Source organism: Agelaius phoeniceus, chromosome 3 (assembly GCF_051311805.1).
Source record: "Agelaius phoeniceus isolate bAgePho1 chromosome 3, bAgePho1.hap1, whole genome shotgun sequence".
Lineage (NCBI taxonomy): Eukaryota > Metazoa > Chordata > Aves > Passeriformes > Icteridae > Agelaius > Agelaius phoeniceus.
Genome location: NC_135267.1, coordinates 16421739 through 16447243, shown reverse-complemented (window position 1 = coordinate 16447243; position 25505 = coordinate 16421739). Strand labels below are relative to the sequence as shown.

At 35.6% G+C, this 25505-nt stretch overlaps 1 protein-coding gene across 1 annotated transcript in view; it reads left to right on the top strand.

Moving 5' to 3' along the window:
* The window catches only part of EYS (EGF-like photoreceptor maintenance factor), a 792123-nt gene that overhangs the window by 647472 nt on the left and 119146 nt on the right, over positions 1-25505 (top strand). Inside the window, exon 39 of the mRNA XM_054630570.2 lies at positions 4574-4727. Coding sequence (XP_054486545.2) covers positions 4574-4727 — 154 coding nt within the window. The remainder of the gene's footprint in view (positions 1-4573; positions 4728-25505) is intronic.

Genomic DNA, 25505 nt, shown 5'->3' with positions numbered 1-25505 from the left:
TTACTTTCCAAATATTACAAATGTTTCTTATAATGGTTCGGATCAATATTCTTATTTGGTTTTACATGAATGTAAAATAAAAAATTATATAAATGCATGAATAAAAATCTTTCCAGTGTTTTATGAATGAACTCCATGTGCATATACAGATAATTGAGAATTTTTTAATTATTTCTGTACACTTTTCTGTCAAATAAATATCCTTTGTGAGTTCCCTCATATGCTTTCTCTGTATTTCCTTCATCCCCATTTTTTCTCCCCACTCTGTCTTTCATTTTCACTTCTAACTACTACAAAAGAGAAGCTGCTGCTGTCAGCTCTTCTGCTTTTAATAGTAATACAACTCCTGCCTTTACTCTGCTTTTTTGAAGCTGTGTGACCATCAAACATCCAAGGAATGAACCATCAGCAGAAAGCCAACTTGAGGCTATTGCACTTACTAGGTACAAGAAGCACACACTTTTAAGGGTTAATGTTCCCAACATTTTCAGATTCTGTCAATTTATGCATGTTAGCAATGGTTGAATAATTGTGGTTACAATTAGCTTCACACATTCATAAAGCAAAAACCTTTCTATTTGTCAAAATAACTTTTTAAAATAGAAAAATCATTACAGTTATCTGCTTCTTTCAGATGTACTTTACTAGAAAATTGTTACACATTTTTGATTAGTTTTTTTTAAATTAATCCAACTTCAGATTACACATTTTACAAACACACCTGTTTTTACCAGGTGGTGGTGAGGTTACATCTGTTTTTCTGGTAGATAATTAGTAGACATTTAATTACAGGGAGAACTCTCAGACATGATGCTACTAATACACAAATGAATTTGAATCAGAAAGTATGCATAAGACTATTTAAGTCAAAATCATAAGGATAATATAAAAGGATTAAAACTTGCATCTGTTTTGCTTAGTACATTAGCCAGTGAAGAGCAAAAAAGATCTGTGCCTTCTTCACTTTTTCATGTCAACATGCCTTTAAATAAAAAGAACAGAGCACTGAAATATCAATGCAATATTTTAATACCTTTTAGCAGTTAGTACAATTATATATATGCAAATATATATAAGACAAATAAAATAAATATAGAGAATACAGCAAATAAGCTTGCTTATAGGCTGACCAATAGGCAGAAGATGAGAACCATTACATGTGCTAGGCATGCCACTTTAGTAAATCATACCATACCATTGTTAAAAAAAATCCTATTTGATGCCTTTATTACCAAAAATTTTATCAATGATTAGTTGAAACTAACAAGTACTAAGGACTTGTAGAGGCTTCCAAAAATAGGTTTTCTGTTAAAAAAAAAAAGGGGAAGGAGATATGTCGTAGAAGTCTATGTATGATATATAGAAAATTACTATACATACATCTGTCTTAATACAAAGAAAAATTCATTTACATTCTTAATATTGAAATTTTCCCTAATTATTTCAGTATGTATTCAATAAATACACACATTAAAGAGTGTTAACAGTAAATGGACTAAAAATCCCTGGAATTTTTGCTGTTATGTTATGTTTAAATTGTTGTTAGAATGTGACAATTACATTTGTGCCAATAAAGATTAGCCATCATTTGAGAAGATTTATTTGTTGACTACAGAATGCATTCATAAAATTTCTATTCTCTTCTTTAATTATTTTATTTGTTAGCATGATTAAATTTCATCAACATGTCAAAGCAAATTGTGATATTAAGCCACAAAGCAAAATAAATTGCTAGCAATCATAAAAACCTGATACAGTTGTAAAGTTTTACTTCATCATTTTCACTTTTAAGAGAGTCAGCATAATGCTGCTCACAATCCCTTCAAGGGTAGGTAGTTTAGCTTCTGCTATATATGGTAGCCTATAACTTCTGACAATTGGATTTCAGATATCACAGCCCATGTTTATAGCATTCCTTAAGGACAACAGCTCCCTTTTCATAAGCTGGGCTCATAAATTATTTCCTTTTTTCTTAGAAGCTCTGTTCCCCAGATCTTCCCATATTGCCCTTACCCTTAAGAAACTAGAGGCCATTCAGACATTTCAGTTGCAGTCTCTTTGTCTCTTATTTCAGCTCTCATTTTCATGTAAAGCATTTCACAGTATCCTTCCTGTGTCAAAATTTATTTTCTATCTTAATAAAGTTAATCCCATATTTTAATGGGACTTCAAATCTCTCTTTTAGATAGGCAATCATTTAAGCTCAATGGCCATTTGCTTATTGACATACTGATGTACAAAAATAACCTTCCAGCTCACTGTTTTCTGTGAAAGGACGATTGCTGAGATTCTTTTGCTGGAACCCTCACACAACCTCTACTGAGGTCAAGATGATTTACCCCTAATATCCAACATGGTTTTTAACTCAGGTATTTCCTGATCTCTGTCTCTTCCCAGAACCTGTCTGTTTTGCTTATGACTCAAGCTTTTCCTATGAAGGTAACTTCCATCATATGCACTAGGTAGTATATGCTCTTTCCCATTGACAGAACAAAATTCTCTGACTCCTCATGTTCACTGTAGAAAGATTTAAAGGACTGTCCTTTCAAAGGATTTCATACCACCTAGCAAATAATGTGAAGAATGCTGTTAGTCACCTGTAAGTGTGACTTAAAAGTGCTCCCTAGACTGAAGTTCAAGCAGCAACACACACTGAAGTTTCAAGAAGTAATGCTGCCTTTGAGAGAGCTGTCCCAGATTTTTTACTTTACTGGTAATAATGAGGACTTTTTTACAAGTTTTTACTAGTGGGCAAAGTGAATAGACAGACAGAGTCACTGGGAGAAGGACAACAAGCTGTTCATCTGTAACTTCACTTTTTCAACACCTGTTATATACAAGCACATATACATCCACTTCATTCTCTCTGAATCAATGTGACTTACAGATCTGCTTACTGGTAAAAATTGGAAATGCCAGGAATGGCATGTACAGGGAGGGGAGAAGACTAGGAAACAGGTAGTACAATATATACATATATCAGTTACATGATGTTTAAAAAGCAGTGCAATAGTGCAATACATTTTGAAAGAGAATTATCAGACTATTGTAGAAGGAAATTGTAAAAGCCAAAGGCATGAAATCCAGTCAAATTAAAATAGCTTTGGAGTTAATTAGGTATTCAGAATACAAAATATGTCTAAGCATAAAAGGCTTCAGTAGGTCATCAGGATTTGTAACAGACTGAAGAAATGCAATGTTGCCTAGAAAGCTGTTCTCAAGGAGGGAGTTTACATTGTGAAATGTTTCTGCTAGGAACTGTACAAAAGGAAATGATCAGGCAGTTGCAAGCACTGTTGTGTCTCTCTGACCTAAAAGATCATTTATTGCTCTTTGTTTTGTCCTCCAAAATAAAGTTGATTTTTTTTTTTTTTTACAATTTATTATGTTTTTAAAGTCCCAATAATGCCCTCATTCTTTTTACCTTTCTGAATAAAAATAATAAAGGATGTTCTGACCTGTGGCCCTCTGCAGCAGCTCCAGGCCTGGGAGCTCCTACCCAGCAGATGAAACCCAGCAGATGAAACCCAGCCCTGATCCCAGCCCTTCTGACCCACTCTGGGGGACTCCTGCTCGTGATTCATGGGCAGAGTCACTCGAGGCTCACACATCCAAACCCAGGCACTCCCCAGCTGAGGGTCCCCCAAATGCTAGCATGAGATTTCTCCCTGTCTAACACCCATGCCAGCACCCAGAGCCTCCTATTCAGAGGCAGTGGTACATCAAACAATGCATGCAGTATTTTCAGTTTCTTGACCCAGTTAGTGAGTCTTTTTTACTTCAGTTAAACATAGTAGAATACAGTGAAATAAACAGATTAACATTTTAACTATTTGTCTTAAAGGTGACAAATAGTTTAAAGGTGAATAAAAATTGTAAACAGGAACTGTCATACATTTTATAAAAAGTAAATACAGTTAAATTCAAAGGGCAAATTCACCCAATAGCATTTGAAACTGTAGGTGTCAGTCCTTTTTTTTAGAAGAGCCTTGTATCATTCATCACTTAAATATTTTGCTGTCATTTTTGCAATGTATAACATACTATTTAGTGGAAGTGAACTTAAGCATATTTTTCATTCTTATTTTTAAGAGTTCAAGTAACAGTATGTTTGATGTTTTGTAAATAATTTTTCTTCTCCTCAAGTCTGAAATACATCATGAATTGGGAAGAGCTGTCATCTTATAATTTTTGTTTTCTATAATTTATTTGAAAAGCTGAATGAATATGAATTTCTTTTTTTATTGTCACCTTCATTGCCTTAATGATACTGCTGGATATAGAGAGAAGTTCAGTTAATGTAGGATCTCTGTAAGATTGATGCCACTGCAGTGGTATTAAATTTTGTCTTTTAGTTATTTTCTTTTACTTTTAACTATTATCAGCTAAATACAGACATTTACAGTCTGATTTTCTTCCTCACAGTCACTCAAGAAGAGTCCTGTATATGTACAGAAGGGTCCCCAAGGTCACATAGGCATCATGTCTGATGATGGTGTTCCAGATGTGTGATTTAGTTCTGTGAGGTCCTACACTTTCAGAAGTGTGACTGTCTCCATTTTTGTTTTCCAAGCTGGTGAAAGAAATTTTGGAGAGCAGTTTCTTCACTTGTATGTTGTGGAGGGAAGACCAACAGTTCGATTAGGCTGTGGAAGCTCTCAGAACATTCTGACTGTATCCCTGAACCAATCTGTCAGCAAGGGGATGCTCGTCCCTATCACAGTAAGGTAAGAACTGGGTTACACTAAAAGAGTTTTAGTCATCTATATTGAGCAATAAAACGTAATTTCATTCTTTTTTTTTTTTTGACAATAAAAGGGCAAGTCAAATTGGAAAGCAAATTTGGAAACCTTTTTCATAAAGTTGAAAATATAATTCAATTTCGATTCTCCTTGATTGAAAATACATTTTAGTTCACACAGATTACTTCAGTCCTTTGGAGAACTTATGAATCATTCAAAGTCTTCAAAGTCCAGATGCATTTACAGATACAGATTATTTCAGTTTGAGAACTGAAACAGTTTAAACATAATTTTTGAAATTACAGGTGGGGGGTCTCATATTTTATGCTTATTAATTAACACGTTGAATAAATTATATTTGTCATCACATTTTAGTGCTAAATATAAGACTAATCTATTGTTTAAGATAAATTAAAAATGGGCATGCTAACAACATCTTACAAGGGTGTACTTGGAGATTTTAAAAGCCTTATTCAAACAACTACAATTCTAAAAGTTGTCATATCTACATTTGCCACTGTACTATCAGGATTATACAAGTGGCTAATCACTGCTGTCATTTTTCATCTTGTACAAATGATAGTTCTCAAAGTGGTTCATTTATCATTTTGAGATGGATATTGGTTTCATGCTTTGGTAATGAATTAACTCTTTTCCAGTCATGGAATTTCATATGTGCAAGCTAGGTAGGAAGTAAAACAGAAATAATATAGGGGTTTTTGTTATATTTATATTAGTAAGGTTAAATAATGGTAAAGTATTCAATCTTTACTTCAGAAATGTTTAGAAATAATTCTGACCCATATAAAATATCATATTACTGTGATTAAGATAATATTTTTTTTACATCATTTAAGTATTATTAAGTATTAATTGCTGCACCTGAACTGTAAACATTGGTGCTGTGAGGGAATGTAATGCACAAATTATGAAATTAAAGGAAGCCTTAGCTAGGACTATTTTTGCTGTTAGAGGATGGTATGTGAAGGAGACTGCTGCAAAAGTTACCATGAAATATGCATGTTAGGCTTCTCAAAATTGCCTTTTACTATGAAAAAAGAAAAATCAAAGCAAAATCTGACTGTTTTTGTGGGTTTTTTTCTGAGCTGTTTCTCTATGATATGTTTCTCTATGTAAATGTTGATCAATTCTGAAATGACAGAGGTTTGTTGATCTCACTATATAGAGTAGATTGATAAGGGGAGAAGAGAATGTTCAGCATATCAGCCTATTTTCTTAGATTGTATGCTTAACCCATCTGCTGTACCAATTCTTTTAGAAACACATTTGTTAGAATATAAATCCTTTTTTCAATACACAGAAAGCTAATAGGAGCTGCCATTTAAGAAACTGTTTCATTTCTATCTTCTATTTCTTTTCATCCACAGGTCTTTACATTACTTTTTTTCTACATTTAAAACAGGGGTTTTTTCCTTTTATGCTTAGTATTAACATCTAGTATTAATGGAACAAAGTCACAGAGCATACACTCAAATCTTATTAGCTGGCAGTGTATTTATTTTAGGATTTTTGTACAGATTGTAAAAGCACATAAAATTTACAAAGAAGAGCAGATCATTTCCCCTCCTTTTGATCTAGCAGATTTTTTTTCTCTCCAAAAATACTCGATAGATTTATACAGCTCAATACAAATAAACTATTCTAAGTTTGTTTTTTAATCCCAGAGGCTTCTCTTGTATGAGACATTGGTCAGATAATTGCACTGCCTCAGCTGTGGTAGCATTGTCTTTGCTTCATACATTTAAGCCATTAAAATGCCATACAGATTTCAAAGCCTAATAATATTGTAGCAACAAATGCAGCTAAACGAAAATTTAAAAACTGATTCTAGGTATAGAGTTCAAGTTCACACTGAAAATTTTATTTCCTTCTTTTTCTACCTTAATATTAATACCCTCTGTATTTATGGTCTCATTCTTCTTGTTGTTACACTACAAAATACTATCAGTTCAATTTACACATTTCCTTTGTTTACTAGAATTTTATACTGCTATCTTTGAAACAGTGGCATACTAAATAACTTGCAAGGTGTGATTGTAGACTGTGACTAGTAGGGATTTACATGAATTTGAGTTTATGGGCTTGGCCTTCAAAATGACTTGTGATTATTCTTGTGAGTCCTTCTAAAATGTAGAGAGAGCAGTATATCCTTCACCAAGCAGCAATAAAATTGTAATCCTTCAGCAATCATCCTTAACCTCTGTCAAAGGAAAAAGCAAAATTGACAAGGCAGTTGTAGCCTCCCAAGCTCTTGCATCATAAGATATAAAATATGAATCCATGACAAACTGTTGATTTGTGTTCTCAGAGGCTGTTGGAGATAGATAATTCTATCTGTATGCTTTACCTGAAAAATTCTGTGGGTTTTTTTTCCCTATAATGCAGGAAAAGAGTCAAAGAGTAGAATAAATGATCACTTTTTGTTACTGTTTCCAAGGTCTCCAAAAGGGGAACAAAACATTTGCTGTATTGGATTTTGAATTAGTTTGGAAGATCATATTTGACAGTTATTCTGGTTTTGGATGCTACTATGACTGCAGTGGTTAAACACTACAAATAACACATCCAAGATCTATAGAAAGAGACTTTCTCCTTTTCAAACTTATTTTTTTAATCCACATGTGCAAGAAACGAATACATTCCCATAGTTTAGAGCTATTGCTTTCTTTTAACTGTATGATTAGTTTCCTTAGAAATGGCCATTTTCTCAAACCTGATGAAGATTAAATGAGTTTTAAATGTTCAGTCATTGTCTTTATGATACTTGTGAAATGGCAGCTTTATAGAAGAAAGTCAATAAAGCTCTGATTGCTTACTTTTTTTGCCTTGCCTAAAGAAAATAGAAACCTGTTTCAATGCAGTTTCATGTGTTTCTATTTCTGTTTATTTTAGGATGATTTGATTACTGGTTTGAAAATGTGCATTCATTTGAGTGTAATTTTTTATGATATCATGATTGAAAATGTATTGGTTTTTTCAGTTAAAGCTTTGAGCACATACTTGAAATGTAGTTTGGATTGGTTTATAGATTTGTTCTTTAAAGTTATTCAAAGAACATTAATCCAAACACATTTCATTCCATGAGTAGGTTCTGAAATGCATTTGCCTGATGTAAAATTTGCTCTACTTTGTGGTTAAAGTGATATTACTGTCATGGGGGCAAATGATGTTTCTTCAATTCAGTGGTTGAAAAAAGGTAAATTTAACAAAGAGATTGAAATACCCAGGTCATCAGGATTTTGATTTATCTAGATGGTAAGGTGGATTGTCACTTTTAGAATATGAGTACTGATATTTTTTAGACATCTTAGATTCTTGTCTCTAAATGATATTTTTGTCTGTTCTGCACAGTGATGTGACACAGCGGGTCCTTTTCCATTTAGGAGATTCCAAGGCAGCATTAATTAAAATCTTCCCTGTATGTGACAACATCACTCTTCAGTCTTATGTACCTGCAGAACTTGCAGAATTTTACTCTGGAATTTAATGAACATAGTGCCCATCCCCACAGAGCTATATCATGTTATTATGTACATTTACATTTCATGTACCTTCCAAGTGAACATATTGAAAGCAGTTTTTTCCAGCCTTCTGTCACACTTTAATCAGTACTATGGATGTGAGCATTTACTCATGGCTGAGAAGGGCACCTTTAGCTGTCCTTAAAAGGGTTTATTTGTTAAACTTGTTTACCCAGTTAATTTGGCCAACTATCACCTAGACCATGCAGTGGTACAGAAGCTGCTGAAGTTTATTATTTGGTCTTCCAGCTTCAAAAGCAGATGGCACATTCTGAACAGCAAAAGTCCTCAGCATGTTTTTGTACCTCCACTTGGAAACTTTGGCAAGGTGTAATGTATTAAGTACTAGTTACATTATTATATTATCAGTGTCCATGATTTTTCCACTTCTACTTCCACCCTTTCCACAGAATAAAAAATCGTTGCTTGAACTATTCTCTAAAGCTTTTTCATGCATGTGCATTCTGAAAATGTGTTTCTAAAACAATATGTAAATCACAATCCATATGATATGTTTTCTCATTTTCAGTCATGGTGTTTACCTATTTCATTTCATTATTTCAGAGATATATGGGTTTTCATATTAGTGCATATTTTTATTGTTATTTACAGGTGTTGGGTATCCTGCATAGTGTGAAAGTATTACTTAAAATTACATTAAATCAATAAAACAAAAAAAAAAAAACAAACCCCAAACTCAATTATCTGATGTCTTGCTATTGCTTCCAATATTACCAGTTACCTAGAAATATAGGATATTTTTTGATGATTTGGAAACATCTGAGCAGCAGGTTTTATATCTCAGCAAGTACATAGTGTAGCCTAGATTTCATACATACCATACTGATTTCCAACATGATTAATTATGTTATGAATGAGAAATGGAAAGGTGATTTGGTAAATGACAACTACATGCAATATCGCTGTCATCTTACCACATCTCATCTTTTCAAAATTATTTGAAGATTAACAGTGAAAGCAGTTTGAAATAGATTTAAGAATTTTAATTTTATTTTATGAATTTATAAAATTGTTAAGGAAAAAACATTTAGATGTGGTTTTAAAAAGAAATATTTTACATACTCTCTATCTTAATTTTGAATTTTAAGTCAGCATGTAGATGAATTGTACCCATGTTGTGTTGCATAGAACTGGAAATGCTGTAGGATATTAATTATATTTAATCGATTTTGAAGAAAAATTTTTATTACTTCCAGAAGGACGTATATACAACTGAATGAATTTATGTTTGCTGCATTTTCTATAGCAATTGAAAATTTCATAAAATCATCATATTTGCCACTATAAAGTAGGAATGCTTTTGCCCTGTACACCAGTGTAATGTTTGTTCTCTGAAAACCTTAATCCCAGTTTCATTAATCGAGCTGTTACAGTTTTACACAAGTAATCACTACATCTATTTCATTTTAAAAATAGTCCCATAAGAGATACATTAAATCAAGCTAATGAATACAAATTCTTGTATATATAATTAAAATTTAAAACAAAAATTTGGAACATTGGAATCAGCTGGTGAAATAACGCCATGTGGCATGTTATCTGGTAGAACTCAAATAAGGAAATGGATTGTCACAAAGAATATAGAGAAGGTTACCTTTTGTGTTCATTTCAATTTCAGCTTTTGTGTATGAACAGAACATTCAGTGTGTTTAGAAACATAAGCCACTCTCTGAAACTTTTTTTTCTTCCTTCATTCATCAGCAGTATGCAATATTTCATCAGTGATCTGTCAAAGCCAACAAACCAACTGCTATGGCTGTTCAAGCTCATTAGCTACTGACTTGAAGAACAGATGTTTGAATCCCTGTACCCTTCATGCTCTGGGTTTATGCTAGATTTTCTTGCATTAACTGCCCTCAGAGGAATGACCCAAGAACACAGAAGGACAGAGTCAAGTGATTCTTTAGCTGGAAAGGCCCTCTGGAGGTCCTTCCAACATTCCTGCTCAAGCCGGCTGTCCTGGTTTCACCAGGGGTAGAGTTTTCTTCTCAGTACCTGCTATAGTGCTGTGTTTTGCATTCAATATGAGGGTTAGGTTAATAACACATTAATGCTATGGTTGCTGCTAATTCATGTTTACAATAAGTCAAGGGCCTGTCTTTATGTCTCATACTCTGTCTGTAAGGAGGTACACAAAAAAATCATTAACTGGCTTTGGAAGGTTTATTGCAAAGTGGCTCACCACAGGCCAGTTCGCAGTATATGATGTCATAATATTTTCATCTTCCAATTCATATTGTGTCATTTTACATTTATCCCAGATGAAAAGGCTATGTCACAAAATAAGTGATAGCTGCTGTGTTTTCTTATGGACAAATTACAGAGTTGCATTAAATGCTGTTTGAGCTCCTACATGGATGTGCATTCCAAAAGCTAAAACTACTGACCAAAACCAATGCATTAAAGAAGGTTTGAGGTTCTCTTGCTAGGTGTGAGTCTTCTTCAGTCTTTTTCAAAGTTATTCATATCTATATAAATGTTAGAGTGTGAACTGTATTAGCAGCTCAATAATACAGAGTAGCATCAGGCATCCAGAGCTCCATACTGAACTGAGCTCTGAGTCACAGCTGGAGTGCTATGACTACCTGCAACCATAGAAGCAACAGAAAAGCAATGTATATTTACCATATTTCAAAGATAAAGCTTTGAAAAAATATGAGGCTGTTGATTACTTACATTATTTAAGAAAAATGCTGATGAGTCATATTTATTCCATCTAACCTCACCTACTTTCAAGTAAGGTATTAATCTAGAGGAGTTTGTATAAGTACATGGATTTATGGCAAAATTTAAAAATTAATGCAGTACTCAGACATTTATTGCTCACTAGCAATTTTTGACACTCAACTGAAAACTGACAGCTTGTATCTAGGTTGCTTCCCTGAGTGGTCAGTGTTAAATTATAAACAAGCTGAAAAAGTAGAAAAATTGGTTTGCAAAATACTCTTTATTTGTTTCTCACAATCTTTTATCCCATTGATAAACCCTTTTTTCTGTTACAATTACTGCAGCTTCAAACATAAATAAAACTCAAGATTTTGTTGTTGTTAAATCTTAATGATAAAATAAATATATTTTGTAAATGTCTCTAATATCAGAGAAAATAATACTGGAAAGTATTATTTGGAAAGTCCTGCTAGCAGGGCACACCCTCCAATCTGTTGAACACAGAATTTGAAAAATTAAATTTTGTTGGAAATCTTCTGTATTTAAATTTTTTGCTAAATCAGGCATTCTGTTAAATAAAATTCTGTTTGGGGCAAATGCTGACTTTAGCATAGATGCATCAAACAGATGCTCCAATCATGAACTTAGGATTTACATTTTGAATTCCTGTTTACACTTCAATATCCTGAAAAAAATAAGAAAGCATAATTTAATCTCTATTCCTGAAGGTATCTACCAGAATTTAAACTTTTTAATGGATAGAATAAGAGATGCTAGAGATGAGTGTATCTCCTATAGGAAAAAGGATAGCTTTTATTTTTAACCATATTATCTGTTTTAAGAATGTAACATATTTCATTTGAATTACCAATGTTGCTAAAGGGTATTTGTATTTATTAGTGAGTTCAACTTAGCATAATAAAGCAAAATCAAGCAGCAAAGAAAAAATGCACTAACCTTGACAGTATTTTATTTTGGATTGTGTTTGGCATTGTAGGATAAATTAACTCATCCTAAAAGATGCTGATAGGCATAACTCCCTCACAGCTATGCAGAATAATCCATCATTCACCACAAAGACTTGAATATTTAACTTTCCATTAATCTGCAAGAAATACAAAAAAAGTTTTATGGTGCAGAGCAAACTAATTTCATAGTTCTGAAGAAAATTCTGTCATGTCAGTGGTCATTTTTACATTTTACATACAACTTTATATTTTATGTACTGACTGTCCCAGTGAGAGTGCCTGTATAGAGTAGAGGTAGAATGGAAAGGTTTTTTTGATCTTTCTTGTGTTTAAGGTGCATTCCTGCCCAACTACTATGTTGTTCTCCCACCATTCTCCCTCTCTAATGTAGAGGACGAGACTTGAAAATAATAATGAATGTTGATATTATTGGGTTGGAGCAATGTTTTTATTATGTCCATTTTATCCTAGGATAATCCAAACACTTCAGTAGTACCCCTCATACTCATACTCTGAATTTCATTGATTCCAGTGATTGATTTTAAAAAAGTCCACTTCAACCAAGTGGTTCAAGACAGTATATTTACTTTTCATTTTTTTCCTACAGAAGTGATAAAATGAAAAAAGCTAATGAAGAAAACCTTGTCATATCAATTTTAACATTTTTAAACAGAATCCGATGTTTAATGACCATGGTAATCTCCAAAGTATGTTGATTATTTCATTGTTAAGCATATTACAGATATGCTGGTAATTAGATATGTGAATAGATTGTTAGGTTTTCATGCTATAACTTTCAAAAGCATGACTAAAGTATTATATAATTCAGAAAATTCTAAAACCTCACTGTTCATCAGACCCTTTTATCAAACATGACAAAATAATAGCTAGTGTAATTTTCAGAATAACCAGAAAAATTCATTTTCCAAAGGAAGTTGTAAGATTAATAATCATATTAAGAAAACAGTTTTGGTGTGCTGTTGACAATTGCAGTAATTATTTATTACTTTCTTAGTGAGTGATGCTGTTAACAACAGTTATTTCTCTATGAGATTTTACTGAATCTCTATGCCATAATTTATCAGGTCTTCTAAAGACAGTGAGTTGTGAATTCACCAGAATTAAAGTATACCTTATAAAGCATAATGAATGCACATTTATTTGTCTTCTACTTTTAGATTTGGCTATGTGTTATAATTTTAAAATTCCAATATCCAAAGAATCTCTGAGTTTCTGCAAGAAAAATAGGAAGAATAAAGTTCTAATAGTCTGTATAACCCAATTTCCATTTTCTGGATACATCTGCTTTGAAAATTATATTATTTGCCCTTCAGTATTGTTGCAGATAAATCATATGTAAGAGATTTTTTATTATACCATGGAAATTCTAAACTGCATTTAACCTAAATTTCCAAAATTTGCTAAGCTCTTTAGAACCCTCCCTTTCTGTATTAAAGGAGACACTGCTTTAATGGTGCAGACTGGTAGACAGTCTTGTTTTTTCTGTGTGCTGAATAAGCATTGCATTCCAGGAACTGCTGATGTGATTGCTTACTCACTGTGGTTTCTCTACATAGACAGTGATATCATATGATTCACTTTTCCATCTTCTTGGGCCTGAGTCAGGCTGGGTGAGAAAGCAAAGATTTCAAAATATTTGGCTGCTCCCACTGCTCCAAGGAGGAAGTGGGATGCATGGCCCTTCTGATCTGCTTGGAAGGAATAACAGTTATTTCATATACAGACTAGTATGAAGGGATTTCAGTACTGCTGAAGGGACACCAGGCATGATGCGTGAAACGGTGCAGATATCTTTGACATGAAGGAAAAAAAAGGAGTCACTGGATTACAGAAGGAATAATGAAATGATAAAATTCAATGTAATATGATATATTGTTAAATATTTTTATCATTTCAATATTTTATTTTTTTTATTTCTAATATATATAAATTCTCTAAAATTCACCATCTATGTCTGGTCACCCAATGATTTACACAGAAGATTTTTCAGACAGCAGTTTACTTTCTGTGGGTTTGGCACAGCACATGGAGCAATAGCATTGGAGTATAGAGCCAAATACCTTATTAAGGTGCTGTGTTGCCTTCTTCCTAAGTGAGGTGGTAGTTTACACTGTTGTATTTGAGAGTTCTGAAGAGCTGAACAACAAAATAAAACTGTGAAGAGCAAGCAGTTTTTTAATTCTCTTCCTCCAATCTGTTGTTCTGTATGTGGAAGATCAATACAGAAATAAAATTGGTTCAGTGTGCTTGTAACAATTGGCAATTCTCTTCAGGTTTGCCTTAGCTGAGAGCAATAGGAAGTACTATTTGCTCTGTAGGTATTGAAAATCAGTAGAAAATAAAAACCAGAAGTCAGCCCAATAAGCAGTGGTAGAGGGAAGGGCAAGAAAATGTATCTATTTCTCAACAAGCCAGTTTGGCTCCCTTTGATTCATCTCATGAGCACCAATAAGCACAGAGGAGTCAGAAGGCAGAGCTCCACAAACAATGAAACAGGCAGAGAAGTCGTGCAGTCCAGACTGCTGTGGGATTATGCTGAATTTTCTCCTGTTTGCAGAGAAGAGAGCAGTTCTTCTTGGTCTAGGTGACCAGCTCCTAGCTCAGCAGCAAATTTTCAATATCCTTTCAAAAAGTTTGGTTACTCTTAGCTTGTTGCTTAGTTTGTACAACTCCAAAGTGGGAATACTATTTACCTATCTCCAAAACATATTCAAAAGACTAAATTTTCTGAGGCAAAGAATTTTAAAAATGTGACATTGAGCTTCTGATACATGGTCTGTATTTTTCACTATACTCAGTCCATCTCTGTGACCAGAAATTTTCACAAGACATCAGGTGTCCTGGAGATTGCTCTTTCATATATTTCATTGGATAATCTTTTTCATGGGGGCTTAGGGAAAGAAGAAATAGAGATGGTTATTATTTAATTGTAATAGCTATAATCTTATTTTTTTCTAAACTCTTGCTTTCTAAATAAATTTCAGGTAGATTTTTAATATATAGTTTTCAAATAGGCAGAGAAGAAAGAACAAGACAGGACATCAGACAGCTCTTTGTTTAAAGAATAGCCGGTTTAGGCCTAGTTCTGCATAGCAGCAGTAAGAAAATTTGGTGCTGGAAATTGAGTCACTTGATTAAAGAGAATATTCAGTAAAATTCACGCACACATTTATTAAATAGTCCTCCTTGATAGTTGTGAAAGAGAGAGAGGAAAAAAGAGAGAGATGTCAACCTCATCTTTCTGAGAGAGAGAGAGAAACATCCACTGCATCTTTCTGAGAGTCTGCAAGAAACTCATTTGTGGAACACATCACAGGAAGGAAATTATTTCTCTTCCTTTAACTGAAGTGCCCCGATTCCATAGGGAATTTATATTTTGGTATCAATAATTCAGGTGGGAGAAGTTATTTTATTTATCTCTCCACCACTTTGATTGCCACTATCATTAGTTTGTTCTTTTAAGTACACATTAACCTGGATTTTTCTTAGACTGTAAACTGTCTGGGAAACTTTCTTCTCTGCTTGCTCACCATTTTGTACCCCTTACCTCCTGTCCCTTGCTCTTTACCTTTGTTGATTTATTTTCTGTGGAGTTAGTGATGCTGCTGTTACATCTGTGGTCAGCTTTATCCAAAGATGCTTTGTCATTTTTTGACCATTACTTGATTATTTAATATTTTAGCAAAGCGCTACAGAGGTTATAGAAAGGAGATGTACAGAGTGTAGGTGCCCAGGCACTGGCACTGGGGGCTGCAGGAGGTGGGTATTTCCTGAAAGAACTGGGACCCACAGAGATCCCACGCTGGACGAGGGGGAAGGTGTGAGAGGCAAGGAGCAGCAGAGAGGAGCTCTTACAGACTGGGCTGTACTCCCCATCCTCCTCCTGCCCTGTTTGTGTGGGGGAGATACAGAAGTTGGGAATGGAACTAAGTTGAGCCTGGAAAAAAGGAGGTTGGGAGCAGGGGGTTAATTTTTCTCTTTGTTTCTTACCATCCAAACCTATTTAATGGCCAATAAATTAAATAAATTTTCCCCATGTTGTCTCGGGATCTCTCACTGGTCAGAGTGACCCCAAGAAAAGTTAGAAGGTCTCTTTTCCCAGCCCAGCGTTCGAAGAAGGACTCAGAGCTCTTCTATTGTTCCTTATCTATAAAATATATTCTCCTGTCCAGCTGAGGTCCACTCAGCAGCACAGAGGCACTCTGCCTGCCCCCGGGGCAGCGTTATGTCTTTATACTAAAAACTACATATCCAATGTTTACAATTACTTTCCAATACCTATCACCTATGTTAGACAGTGAGCTTCTACTCTAAACCAATCTAAAAGTGCCAACATCACAGCAGAAGATGGAGGCCAAGAAGAGGAAGGAGAAAGGCTGAACATGCCCAGATCCCTCCATCTTGCCCCCTGAACATTCTAAAAGCCACCAAATCTACTTTTTCACCCCGTGATAAATTCACTATCATTCTTCTTAAACTGTCGTGCCTTGCAGATCTTCACATAAGGCTGGTAACTTGCTCCATGGGTCATAATCAAAACCACAGGCATCCTGGGCTCTGTGCCAGGGTCTCTGAGCCCCCTGGAAGGGGTCTTGGCTGCTCAGGACAGCCAGAGGGATGTCCTGGGTTCTGACATCATGTGAGTCCTGTGATGATAATTGCTAAGTGATCTCCCTGTCTTTATGTTGGCCCAGGAATTTCATCATTGTGCTTCCCCACACTCACTGTCATGTTGAGAGGGAGGGGAGAGAGAGCAGCTGGATGAGCAGCTGGCAGCTGATTGAGGTCAACTTACCACAGAAGGAACAGGGAAGGGATACTGAACATGATTTTCCTGCATTCCTTCCATGTGTAATTGTGCAGGCAAATTTTGTAACAGATACGTGACCTCTTCTGTTTATTTCAATTATAACTAGTGCTGTCTTGTGTTGGATAAGGCTGTATTTTGTTGTTCAACACAATGTAAATATGAGTATATTGGAGAATTCTTGTAGTCACATTGTGTTTGCATACAGTGAACATAGAAGAGTAATTATTGTCTCACACTGCTAGTGCTATGGCCTTTCCAGAGGTGTGAAAAATATCTGCTGCATTAGAGAGTATTTCCAGATAAAGTAACTGTCTCACAGATTTTCTGTGCTTTGATATAAAATAGCAAAACATTATGTAATGCCAAATCTGCTTTTGAGTTCACACTTAAAATGAACTATATTAAACAGACATGTAACTGTTAGAGGTTTGGAGAACATAAAAAAAATATTATTCCAGTTGTGGACTGCCTTTTCTGGAGGCTTTGTTCAAGTGCAGTATCACATGTTTGCTGTACATTTCCCTGTTTGGGCAAATGGTGTTTATGTGGCACCGGGTCACACCTGTGCCTTGGGATTTGTGTCTCTGTGGCCTTTCTTCTGCAGCTTCCATGCAATTTGCAGCACTGCTCTGCTGTTTGTTAGCAACAGTGGATGTGACTTCTACTGCACTGAGGGGTTTTAGTGAGAACACCAGGAGCTAGGCATCTATACATCGTCACAGAAATGGTTTCATCCCCCCTACGGTTTGTATTGTCTTGTCGGAGCTGCCAGCACCTAGCAGACCAATAGTAATGAAAGATGTGAATGTGAGAGCTACAGTGCAGCATGCTGTGTTGCTACTAAATTACTCAGCAGCCGTTCAAAACACCTTCAGAAAATGCATTTTCTCTTGATTTGAATACATTTTATGTAAATCTGACATGTGGTTTGGCCCCTGGGTTTTGTTCCCAACACTGTCAGAAACAATCTTCTACAACCTCTTTTGTTCATCCATCTGGAAAATAACAGGATTATGCTTGCCTGCCTTCTGGGGCAGGTATAAGTTTTGCTCAACAGCAAATGTTGTGAAAAACACAAAACTAAACAGCAGTCTGTGCCTGACACAAGCCAAGGTATGTTCTGAGCAGTTTTTTCTTTGGCTGAAGAGTACTGATCCTCAACCAGCCAAAGAGGGAGGTATTGATTATTCAGATTGAGTTTTTCCTTCACTTTTAACAGAAAAGAACACATTGATTTATTTTAATGGATTTATTTCAATCAAATACTTAAACCTGTAATCTTTCAAGATTTCTTAATCTATTTCATGGAGGTAGTGAATCTGGAACTTTTCTCTTATTGCTTTTTAAAAGACATTTCTTCAGTTCTTATGTGGGGAAGCAGGCACACAAGCAGTTTTACTGGAAATTTAAGGTGGGGATATATAAGGAAAAATAGGGTCAAGTTAACATATGAGTGGAGTTTGCTGATTGCTTGATGCAGAAAATAATCTCAGCAGCAGCCTGTGCCAAATGTACATCCATATTTTTCGATTTTAGAACTCAGTGTGGTGATACTGAGGTTGATGTGGTATTGTTGGTCTTGCTAAGTACTCCAGGGACTATGAATACTTTCTAAAGCCCATATACTTTCATCTGTTTCCTTTTAAACACTTTAACCTTCAAATTTAACCAGAAAGTTTTTGGGGTTCATTTTTGGGGTTTTCTTTCTTTCCTTCTTTCTTTCTTTCTTTTCTATTTTTTCCAGAACAAAACCCCCATATCTAATAATTGTGAAAGTCTCTATTTAATGATAAAGAAACCCTGTCAGTATGACCATTTCCTTTGTCTTAAATAAAAATTTCAAAGAGTCTCAAAATGCTAAAAAGTAATCCTATAGTATTAAGGTATTCACACCTTCCAATACGAGAACATTCATTCATATTGAATAGTAAATGGCTCTCTATCATTGCATATATTACATTTCATATAAGGTATTTTCAGACAGTATACATCTGCAATGTTTTATTTTCTTGTGAGTTTTACACTGGTCAGCATCTTACAGCTTTTGGAATTAATATCTCTTATTAAAGCCCTCTTTGTTCAGGAAGATAATGTCAGTCTTACTAAGCAGGCAATTAAACAGAAGAGTGATTAACTTGGTTTGATTAGTTGTGAACTGCTGTAGAAGTTCTGCTTATCTGATGACAAAATTATCTTTTGAGGGATTTGGTAATTTTTTTTTTAGTCAGGTCAGATCACTAGTTACACTCCCTGAGCAATTTCTTCAATTGGGCACCGTTCTTTTTGGTAGCAACACAAGGTAGTTTCATATTGACTAACACTGCCCCTTATTAACAGTAGATTAAATAGTAAATATTTTACCACTCAAGCAACTATGGCAGTTGGATCCAAAGAGAGGCCTAGATCTTGGAAATTCCTCTCATTCTTACTCTGAGGAGTTAATGCAAAGAGAAACATTATTCAATGTATCCAACACTGTCATAATTAGTTCATATCATTGCTTTGTGATTTAAAGTAATTACACAATTTGTCCATACAATTTTATCATAGCTGACTATGTTTTCTGACAGGTTGGCAGCAAGGTTGTGAGATTTTTTGGTAGCTTTTATCTCCTTGGTCATGGAGTATTATAGTAGTGAATGCTGAACATGCATTTCTGCTCTCATTTAGAATTCTTGCTATGATATTTTGTGTTTTTTCCTTTTGTATTTTTTATTTTTAAGCTACTAAAAATCTGCTGCCATTTTTCTGAGTTATGTGCAGGAAGACAGTTAAGTACACCAAAGGTTGAGTACTGAGACAACCAAAGGGCCAAAACATTTACAGCTACATCGAGTGGGAAATGAAGTGGCGCAGAATCGTTCAGTTTAAATTCAAGATGATCTGCAAGAAGCTAGTATATATCTCATCTCACCTTACACAAGTTCTTGAACTAAACATGGAACAATATTTTGTGACCTGCAAGTTTTACAGCATAGTACTCCTGCATCTTCAAATGATGAAATAAATTACTTTGCCTAGTAAGTAGGAAAACTTTATGTACATATTCTATAATTTTAAACTATCATTGCATAGCTTTAAACAAAAAGTGTACAAAAATTCAAATATTTTATTCTTCCAAACTGCATATTGAGTTGTTGAAATATTTTACATGTCAGTAGCTGAGACTATCCCTGCTCATTTTAATCCCAGATAGCTGAAGATGGTTTTCTATGGGCTCCAAAGAACGTGTCTGTCACGGTTTAACACTGGCACAATGCCAATACCCCCATGAAGATACCTTCTCCCTGGTTTCTGCTGTGAGATGTGACCAGGAATAAGCAAAGCAGGCTCCTACTTAGGGAAAAAAGAACCAGAACTTTATTAACTACTCTACAACTACAGATAAAAAGAAACACACACACAGGGAAAATGAAAACCTCACAAATGCATTTCCTCCTCCCCCCACCAAATTTCCAACACAATACATTTGTTCCTCAAATCACCAACTCTCAGTCCTGCACCACCTTTTAGACAATCAATCCTCAGTTCATCAAGAGGAGAGGAGTCCTTCTTGTGCCATGGGCTTCCCCTGGAAACACAGTTGAAGCCTCGTGTGTTTCCTGTGTCACTTGTGGCACCGCCCGAAGTACATCTGCCGTCGTGACTTCTTCCTTTTCATGTCCAGTGCTCTCACCACTGAACATGGACCAGAACCGCTTCTAGGGTTGTCTTTTTAAGGATGCTCTGTCCCGATCCAAAAAAGGCACAGTCTCTCTTTTGGGACACCTGTCCCCACAATCTCTCCTTTGGGACATCTGTCCCCCCCATATTTTTTCACCCCCTGGGGCCGAGGGGCATCAACACTGAACCCTCTTGGTTCTGAGGCCATTGCCTCCCCCTAGAATGCAGTCTCTGTATCACAAGGAACATGGTTCTGTCCATGGCTGTACAAAAAGAGTCCAGCAAAAGCTACTCCATCATCTCTTCCCACTAGGATTCTTCTCTATTCTTCTACTATCTCTCACTCGCCCAGACTTCTCTCACACTGGCCCATTTCCTTCTTCATCTTCCACTCTATCTTCTAGGAAAGGTCAATGTTCTGTAAAGTTCTCATTCTCCAAAAAGGGGTTAAAAGCTCCTACAAGCGGCCGGCTGAACCCCCACCCCTCTTCTCCATCCCAGCCGTGCTGCCGGCACAGGCCCATGTTTATCAAGCTTCAAGGTTACAGTCTCAGGCAGTGGCTCTTTCTCTCTCTCTCTCTCTCTCTCTTTCTCTCTCTCTCTCTCTCTCTCTCTCTCTCTCTCTCTCTCTCTCTCTCTCTCTCTCTCTCTCTCTCTGTCTCTCAGGGGGGGCTGCCCGATGGCTCCCGGTGTCTCTCTCTCTCTTTCTCTCTTCCACCCTTCCACCCCGGGGCTCAGGCCTACCTCTCCCGGCCACATGGCTTTCCCCTCCCCCTGCCCAGCCAGCAGCTGGGCCGGGGCAGAGACCCGAACTCTTTCCCGCCGGAAACCCAAAAGGACCCTCCCAGGGGAGAGCTCTGCTTTTAACCCCATGTTCTCAGAGGCGTGTCCATGTCCCAATGGCCAGGTTAAATGCCAATATTAAAGTCTGAATATCCATTGGCCAAAAACACAGCATCCCAAAAAACACATTTCCTGTCAAACCACCACATTGTCCTATTAAAAAACAGTGTCTTAAATCATTACCATGGTTAGAAGATTCCAAAATGTTCACTTGATCAAAGATGAGAATTCAATACTTTGCTTAATAAGCTTTTTCCTCTTTCCTTTTCAGTTTTCCCTCTAGAAATAATAATGCTCTCTTTTTATGTCAGTGTGGTTTGTATCTGATTCAAGCCAAATAAGGTTTGTTCCTTCCCTACCTGCCCAAACTATTGTATCAATATGCAGCAGACAATAGAGGACAAACACAGAACTTCATTTGCCTCAACCCTTCCTGAATAAGAAAGAATGATAAAAGGAAGACAGGGAAAATAAAAGAAATAAGTACTTGCAAAGTAGATTTTCCATAACTGATTCCCCACACAATATATTCTGCTTATCTAATTATGTGCAGCACATATTATAGTTGAATCACCAGCAGGTATCCTGCCTTTCATATGTCAGGCACAGGTGTATGGGGTTTTTTTTTCTTTCCTGACCAAACAGTAGCCTATTTTGGTTGGGGGTTTTGTTTGTTAACTGGCTTGCTTGGTTTGGATTTTTGTTTGTTTGTTTGATTGGTTTTGGGGTTTTGAGTTTTTTTATTTTTGTTTGGTTTTTATTTGGTTCTTGGTTTTGTTTTTATTTTTTGGTTTGGTTTTGGTTTTTTGTTTTGGTTTTGTTTTTTAATTTGGAAAAACAGTGCAGTAGTTGTTTAATGAAAACAGTGGTAGAATTAGCTGCCCTAATCCTGCTCACCATATCTTCCTGCCAGCTGTCTTCCTCTGGCACACAAATGAGAGGCAGATGCATAGCAGGCAAAGTTTTCCAGGTTCATCATTAAGCAAATCACTTAATATTGACTGAAAACAGGCAACTATTTGACTGCTGCAATTTAATAAGTGTGATGGGTATGTTCTTTAAAATCAATTTCTGTTTAGATTAATTCATCCTAATTTCTAGCAACTTCACATGAGATCAATAAAAGAATGACAATCACAGAACCTGCACTCATTACCTTACATATTTGGCATTCTTCAGACAACATCTTGGGCATGTCTGTTCATCTCCTTCAGGTCTTTCCCTGTGATACAAGATTTACAGAGATCTTTTTATTTTAAAATTCATTATTGATCACAGGGTTCTGAGGTACATAGATGAAGACTAAAATAATTTCTAAAAATAACTTATGTTGGATAGGTAAAACTCTTTCCTAAAATACACTGCCATTCAGATAGAACATTCCCTTCAAGGCTCTACTAACACCCTCATATCAAGATCAGCTAAGTGGGCAGGAAATTTGTTGGTGAGCATTGCATTGTATATCTGGCAGTCAGTTACCCATGGCATCCCTTAGTGCTCAGTGTGAGCCAGAGAAATAATGAAGTTTCTCACTCGGTCCTTCAGAGGAAAAGAATCTTCCAGCATGACCTCCTAGGGTTTGCCTCAGAGGCATGTCTGAAGTACAGCCCATGAATGCTCTTCTGAACACATTAGAAATGGTTTTGCTATACACAAGTTTCATAAATTGTTCCCTTTTTCCTTTTCTATTTAAATTTGAAGGACAAGTTTGTTCTCCAGACTTTGCAAGTATCTGATCTATAGGCTGGGATATGTTGATATATTTAGTTTGATCACTTTTTAATAAGCTTGGTTTGTTCTTGGTATTTTGGTGTTTGAAGATTTAAAGAGTGATTTGAAATGAAAGACAACTCTCTTTATTTCGTTCTAAAGAAAGACTTCTTGTTTTACAATCTATTTGATGGAACTCAACTACTGTTCAGTATTGAATCCACTGAACCAAAAGACACCTATGATGTGATCCTGTTGCCATCCATTTTTCTAGAGTCCAATACTCTTTTACCTATTGCAGTAAAAAACAAACACACAAACAAACCCCATAAAAAAACCTTTAGTAAGGGAATGCTGTGAAGGGTTCATCTATTATCATGAATACAAACATACAGAAGACAGCAAGAGGCAATGGCCAGGACCTGGAACACAGGAAGTTCCACCTGACATGGGGAAGAGCATCTTTGCTGTAAGGATTGGATTGGATTGCTGAGCACTGGAACAGAGTGCCCAGGGAGACTGTGGGCATTTTCTCCTTCTATGGAGATACTCAAAAGCTATCCAGATGCAAACACAAGAATCATGCTCTAGGGGATCCTGCTGCAGCAGGGAGTTTGGAACAACCTCCAGTGGCCCCTTCTAACCCTGCCCATTCAGTGATTCCGTGTGAAGTGTGAAAATCGGTGTATAACTTTGGCTTCATGGAGGCCCAAAATAGAAGAGTGTCTGCTCTTAACACCCTGTTAGGACACTTAGAGTACCTAAAAATTTTCTGTCCAGGCTCATTCAGGCCACTTCAGCAATTTGTTTATTTTTACTGTTGATTGCAGAGGCTGCCAAACACTCTCAGGTGGTGAATTGCAACATTACATATAAGCTGGTAGGGAGCAGGAGAGTCTATGAGCCAGGCCTGGATCACACACTATGGAGTTCCCTACCTTTCAGGATAATAAACACTAACTCTCCCAGTCTGCAGGGATTCCCACTCTGCAAATACTGATATAAAATGCTTTTCATTAGGGCTAACACTATAAAGAAGAGACTATAACTGGTAAACCCCGGTTGTGCATGATTTCATTTGTTGCTAATTAGAGACAGCTTAATCTAAAGTTAATTTTTGTCAATTAGAAATGTTAATTCTGATAAATTGATACATTTTTCAGTGCTTGAATCTTGACCTAAAGTATCTACATGGTTAATACAACCATGCATCTCTCTGAAATGAAATAGTTAATCACAGGATAGTTTTGTAGTGAAATAATTTCTAATATTTCCAAATGCAATATACGTCTAGCTGGATTTATAATATATAAGTGGAAAATTGGACATCAAAATCAAGAAATAAAGAACCTCATCTATAAGCAAAACCTGATTTTACATACACAGCAACAAGCATTGTGGCCCTTTTTTAGACTTCCACAATTTCCTTAATGACTTACATTCATAAAATTTAATCTTGTTGAAAGGCCTATGTAAAATTTGGACTATCCATGACGAAATGCAGCCCATTTCACATCATAGAAGATTGCTTTTTTTCCATGAATACCTCATACTTTTTGCTTCTACAATCTGATGAAAGTAATCTATCTTGTTTAAAAAAACCAAAAAAACTTCCTAAAAGATGGTCTGTGAATATGCATTTACATCTACAAACTAAATGTATTATATTTACCTAGCTTTTCGTTTTTGCAGTTTATACTTACGAATCTTGTGCAGCATTCATTTTCCAAATAATACATTTCAGCTCAAATATATCACTAAACAAAGTGAACAAAAAAAGTAGGAGAGACATTTCTAATACACTAGGAAATATACATCTGGCTATTTAGGTAGGTTCTGCTGAAGCACATCCAAATGACATTATAAATTATATTATGCCTTTTGATATTCAAATAGGCAATAAGCATCCTGTACATTCATGTATGTTTAAGATTGCAGCTAAAATGTGTATAAACATACCGTCATAAAGCAGTTTATTTTTTCTTTAAAAATAGTTGGTTATAGCTTAGCAAAATGTTCTTAGCTGTTCATGTTGGATGCTTTGATTTAGATGGGTTCAAGTACAAAATGTACATGAAATTATTATGAGAATCTTAATTTCTTTGACAGAGCAATTTTGTTCTGATGGGGGAAAACACAGCACATGTGTTATCAAAAGCAGACTGCAACAAAACACTTAATGAGTCTGGTCCAGATAAAGATGAGTACAGAACTTTAATCAGTTTAGATGACAACAGTAAGCTTTAAGTTCTGTGCAACTCTGTATTTATGAATGTATTCTGTAATCAGAAGTCTGCTCTGTTCTATTCCTTTGTGTGTTCAAAGCAATAAGTATCTGTCAAAAACCAATTTTTTTTATAATGTAATGAACTGGTTACATTGTGTGGCCATTAGGCTTCACAAATCAATAAATCTGAAGTCTGGCAAGTGGGAGTGTTATTTAATGTTTCTGCCTTGTATTATTGACTTCAGGTGAGTTGTTCATTCTTTGTGAAAGCAGATTTGTAAGATGACCAGC